Source organism: Anguilla rostrata, chromosome 7, assembly GCF_018555375.3.
Source record: "Anguilla rostrata isolate EN2019 chromosome 7, ASM1855537v3, whole genome shotgun sequence".
Lineage (NCBI taxonomy): Eukaryota > Metazoa > Chordata > Actinopteri > Anguilliformes > Anguillidae > Anguilla > Anguilla rostrata.
The window spans coordinates 20,219,362-20,225,361 of record NC_057939.1 but is presented as its reverse complement, the minus strand read 5'-3'; the positions used below and the strand labels follow the sequence as shown (position 1 = coordinate 20,225,361).

The following is a 6,000-nucleotide window of genomic DNA, read 5'->3' as shown; positions in this document are numbered from 1 at the left end:
AGACATCTCAAATTCCATCTTCACAGACGGTAAGGTGGGTGTGTGCTGACCTCCCCATATACTGCGAGTCACCGTGCCCCTCATCAGTAGTTAATGATTGAGAGACCATCTCTGGGTCTGCGGACATCTTGTTCAGCCGAGAGTGGACTAATCAGCTACTGGAGCAGATCTGTAGCTGTTCAGGAGAACTGATCTGAGTCTCAGTTCCCCTTGTTCTGCTCCGCCTCACCCTTATACGGGCACGGGGCACTGGGGTCTGAAACTCCACCTGTTTTGGCGGTCCTGCAGTTCTCAGCCCGTTCTATAAAAAGAGCTATGCTTTCCCGCCTCAGAGTTCAGTGGAAAGGAGGTACAGTGCCTTGGACCATACAGCCTTTCGAAGCGCTCTGCATCAAATTGACTGGAAAATGTCAACTCATTTAGCAGAAATAGCCCCAATTAGGGGGACATAGGACAACAGTATTTAGTGGCCCGTGAGACGCGAATGAATGTCTCGCGTACATAATCGGAGCAATGCTGAGGTCATCAGTTTTTACCATAAATGGAATGAGGAATGCTTCTGAGGATACTGATTGGTGAGAAAATAAGACCATATGATTCATTCTACACAGTCGGTAATAAAAAAAATTAAAAAAAAACAGAACGAGAAATATAAATTGCATACGCTGTTAGATTTACTTTGTGCTGTGTCTTATTTTATGCACATTACTGAGAGGCAGTAATAACAGGTCAAATTGTGCATCAAGGCCTTCCGAACAGGGGGAAATGAAGAAGAGTATCTCAAAAACTTGTTCCTAAAAAGGGACATACAAAATCATTTTTAGAAATGTTATATTAACATGTACACAGAGTGTGGGGGAAAGATGTACAGTAGTAAGACTTACTTTATTCTGGCAATTCAGAGCTACTACCACCTCAACAAAGCTGAGGATGCTGGGAAGGAGATATATACTTTTTTGTCAAGCTACTTCATGCTATTGAAACCAATAGAAGACAATTGGCCATACAAACACAGACACAGTATGGGGAACATATTGGTTTCCTCCAAAGCTAGAGATCAGTCCTTCATTTTAAATCAAGTTTTCATCATGGAATAACTCTTGTTATATACCAAAATGTTAGAAATATAAATCCAGACTTGCAACCAGATGTAAATATTTACATTCACTAACTAAGGTAATGCTACTGAGCTGTCAATTAATTGACAGATATATTGCTTGTATTATAAGCCAATATATGTGTGTACTGTACTGAAACTGAGGGGAATTCATCCAGTATAAATAATCATATTGTCATGCCCTCTGCATTAGATTATAGATAGACTCATAGATTCACTCTTATTGTAATTTATGGTGCTGGACAAAAAGGCTTTGGCATCGATATACATTTTTTTCACTCAGTAAACAGTGTGGGTGTATGCCACATAGTAGGTATGTTTCCATTTGCGTGAGTCGCAATTTTGTTCTTAGTGCCTTATGAACATTAGCATATGCACATGGAAATAGTCTACCTTATAAAAAAAGTATAACTTGGCGGCAATTTGGAAAAATGCAAAACAAGTCAAAATGTGCATTAAGGCAATTGGAAGTAGTTTTAATTTCTGCACAACTTACCCCCCCATCTTGGTCGATTTAAAAAGGCCATTTTCTAACAGTGAAAGCGATTTCTTTAGAAGGGGAACTTGCTGTGGTAGTCATAGTGTGATGACAGAGAATGTGTGTTTTACCAAAAACATGAAGTTCACACACACAGTCTTTTTTCACAGAAACACAGTCATACGCGAAAAGCAGTATTTGGTCAATAGAAAATGGTGGCTTCGGCTTCAGGTGCCAAATAAAACTTTGTAACTAATGAATTTTACTTCTTTTTTTATCTCTCTCCACGCAGCTTGGAATTAAGCAATGGCCTGCTGGGTGATGTCATAGTCAAAGTATATGATGTCCCGGTCAGGTTGGGTGACATCATTCACCTTCACACTGTAATCAGTTTGAGTATCGCTGGATTTTTTTCTTCGTTGTAGCAAAAGGGATCACATGCACAGGAACAGCTGGAGGGGCCCATTTTTCAGTTGCCGTTGTTTCTTTTTTTCAAAAGGTTCGTCACCCCTCATTCGGCCTTGTCAGCCTAGCTGTTGTCAACAGCAGTCTCTTCTGAAGGCTGGACTGTGTTATTGTTGTGCCCCTCCTCCATTTTCGTGGGGGCGGGTGAGGCCGGCCGGCTCTCCGTGCTGGCCTCTTGGACACCGGTTGCCTGTTTTTTCAGTCTGAAAGACAGGTGTGATTTATGAGCTCACAGCAGGGAGAGGTAATGCATTCCTCCGATAATGTGTTTATGATGTAAACACCCTCTGACTGCTGCAGAGCTGGGGCAAGGTAGGCGCACTTACAAATAGCAGCTAGTTTTCCACTATATGAACTGCACTGGCTCAGGCCACTTAGCATTACTGGTGCTGACCTTATAAGGAGGCTGTGGGTAGAGTCAGTCAGTATGTAGACTTTTTGAAATATAAAAAGGATATATTTCCCAGAAATGTGTTTTAAAACATTGTTTAGTATGTGAAAGCCATAACTTGTGTATTTGCCTATATATTGTGAATTGCCACAATATGTTTTCTGCTCTTTATCTTTCAAATTTCAATATTTTGGATTTTTACAAGGAGGGTGACCATGGGCAAGAGCTCATGACTATTACTGTCAATGGCATACAACACAACAGGGCACATGAAAGTGAGTTTTTTTTTTTTTTTTTGGAGTGAAGGTGTAACTGGATCAGCATTTGGCTCAGATTGTACAATGAAAGTGGGGTTCAGGACAACAGTGGCAACTGTATCTCCCTATGAAACACAGCTGCATCTCACATGTGATGGCTACAACAAACATTGTGTGCATGTGCACGTGTGCATCCTTTTTAATTTCCTGCCACTACATGTTGTAGTCTACAAGGACAATTGGAAGACTAGCCCTCTTGTACTGTGTGGGGACATTATATATGTTTTTATATGTAAATAATGTGTATATATAAAGTATATTTGACCAAAAGTATCTGGACACCCCTTGGTCTGGCGCTGTTTTTCATGGTTTTGGCTAGGCCCTTTAGTTCCAGTGTGGAAAAACTTGAATGGGCTGCACAGAGCCAAAACCTCAACCCCATCCAACACCTTTGGGATCAATTGGAAAGCCAACTGTGAGTCAGGCCTAATCGCCCAATCAGTGCCTGGCCTACTATAAAGCCTTTCCAGAAGAGTGGCAGTTGTTATAGCAGCAATGGGTGGACCAACTCAATATTAATGCCCATAATTTTGGATTTGATGTTGGATGTCAGGTGTCCAAATACTTTTGGCCATGTGGTGTGTATATATATAATAATAATACATTTTTATTTTTGGTAAACGGATATACTGGAATGTTTTAGTTTTTACAGAAAGGGCTTTTCCTGCTAATGCTGCTGAGGTCAGTTCCGTGGATTACCCCTGGAACAGCAGCGGCAGCGCGCTTTCATTTGCTTCTCCACAGTGACACTGAGAAATCCCTGTAATTTAATTGGACACGGCATTTTCCCCGCTACATCACTCAATTATTCATGAAGGGAAATTTTAGAGAACATGACTAGCAGAATATGCATTAATACATTAATAGCCGGTGCGGCATGACAATGTTATCGACGCTCGTCATTTAAACTGACCAGGCTTTTCATCCTGAAGAGAAATCTCTCCTCCTCCCATCACCCTCCCTCCCACTCCCCCCCCCCCTTTAAAGAGATGGAGCAAATGGCTGAGCCCAAGACTTCCCGCCGAGTGTGAAGGTTGCGCTGAGTGGCGCCGGTCCGGTGGGGAGTCGATCAGCTCTCACTTTTCCGCTGTCACTCCGACCCGCGGCCCGGCCGCGGCTCTTCTGCAGCAGCGCGGTGCCAATTATGGATTTAATATTACTATCAGCCCAAATGGAGAGCGGCAGCACTTATTGACTTCTTCTTCTCTCTAATGCAGCTCTGTGGGCTCCTGGGCTCGGTTAGAGTCCCGCGGGGTGATGGAGGAGATGAATTATTAATGTAAGAATCTGTCTGTCTGCTGAAAGGATCCTATGACCCCCTTTTTGCCAGTGTCTGAAAAACAGGAGCCACCCCAAGATTTTCCAAAGGCGCGTCGGACGGCAGTCATTTCCGATCGGTTGCTGAACGGCGTTAGGACCCGTTTCTCGAGCTGGCACAGATGCAAGATGCTCGCCCGCTAGGCTTTCTTGGATCTGGCCCACCCCTCGGAGCGGTTTCCCTCCGCGGCGTCTGCAGGAGGAGGGTAATCCCGCCACGCTCAGTTTATCTGTAGCCAGCAAGCTAACAGCCTGCGGTCTCCTGTGTGACTCAGTGTTTCTCGCGGGCTGTGTGAAAGCGAAGGTGCGCTGCTGGGAATGCTTTGACAGCGCATCCTGCCACACATATTCACACAGGGCCCTGCTGAACCATCAAAGATGGCGGCTCGAGGCACGAGCTTGTGGGCTGGAGAGGGAGGGGGATAGGGATTTCGAAAATCTAACTTCCCCTTATGGAAACCATTGAAAACGTAGATTTAAAAGGATGGCCCATGAGTGCAGACAGCTGTAATAGCGGCCTTTCAACAGTAATTCATTACTCAGATTTTAGTAGTGAATATCATGGGCTAAAGACGCATATACTAAGGGAAGTCTGTTACTTCTGTCTGACACATACAAATGCAGGTTAAGGAGAACATCTCTGTGCGGTATTCAGACATATGTGTTTAAGAAGGCTACATTGAGAGGGCTCTCCTATTTAATATTCAGACATTATAAATATGGGTTCAAACCCTACACAGTGGTCAGAAATACAGGCAGGATATGGATGAGCTAAGAGCTCGACTCTTACTTCTCTCTGTTGAAGATGAGGAACTCCTCACGCACTGTTTCCAGGCACTGCTGCAAGTGGGCGGGCTTTGGTGGGAGGGAGCAATAATTGACGCCACGATTGTCCAGTAAGGGCACGGGACATGAAATGAAACACAAAAACATAGAAGCACAAGTTTTAAAATTTCTGCACACATTAAAAAAAAACCGTCAACGTGATAATATATGTTTTTTTTTTTTGGTTTACCAGAGGTACCAAGTTTGACTGACCTTACTGCTTTAAATAATTTCCTCAGTGTTTATTTAGAAGCCTTCAGTAGCTACAGTGAGCTAAATTAAAGCTAAATTTATTGATTCATGAATGACCTTTTGTAAGTGTTTTGGTGTCCCTATATGAAACATTTCATTGTTGCCTAATCTACAAGTGAATTGTCACCAGGGTTGAAATTGGTAGAAAACCTGCACACACAGTGGCCCTCGAGGAACTGAGCTGCCCACCGCTCATACAGTACACTATTCTCAGCCAGAAGTTCCTAACCTGACGAGACATCACAGTGAAACATGGTCCATCAAGGACAGGTCAAGGTCAAGGAGCCCATCTGCCCGTTCCGTCATTTCAGAGATGGCGGGTGACAGCAGGCGGTGCATTGGAAGTTTAACCGTGAGGAGGTAGCCCCACAGCTATATCTGACAGGCATGTTAACCACCCAGGGGCCATATGCTCACCGACATTCATCAAGGTGATGGTCTCAGTGCCATCTCAGTTGGATATGCTACCAATTTTAACAAGCTCTCTTTAGCAGTGAATTAGATCGTTTTTTTTAGACCATCCTGATAGATGCCGACATGTGTAGTGTAATTGTGCACTGTGATGAACCTATTGTTACATATAAGAGAACAGGCTAGTCAGCTGGGAGATCCAAGTGTCGTGGCCTGAGCATAAGTATCTAGTTGCTGCAGAACTCCAATTACAGTGATTGATGGCTAAATCAGATTACCATATGTGATGCAGCACAAGGAGTTAGTCACCTCTGTCATGTATGTTCACCTAAAATGTCAGAAGATGCTTATGACATTTATAAATCTTTAAAGCAATTTTGGGAATTTGCAGTAGGTGTATGATTCATTTCTTTTGACACTCTGTGGA

General features: G+C 43.4%; 1 protein-coding gene across 1 annotated transcript in view; it reads right to left on the bottom strand.

Moving 5' to 3' along the window:
• Positions 1 to 652: 652 nt before the first annotated feature.
• Positions 653 to 6,000, bottom strand: part of LOC135259322 (serine/threonine-protein kinase 32B-like) — a 53,392-nt gene continuing 48,044 nt past the window's right edge. The window contains exons 11-12 of the mRNA XM_064343557.1: positions 4,876 to 4,940; positions 653 to 2,263 (exon numbers count right to left, since the gene is read on the bottom strand). Coding sequence (XP_064199627.1) covers positions 2,125 to 2,263; positions 4,876 to 4,940 — 204 coding nt within the window. The 3' untranslated portion in view covers positions 653 to 2,124. The remainder of the gene's footprint in view (positions 2,264 to 4,875; positions 4,941 to 6,000) is intronic.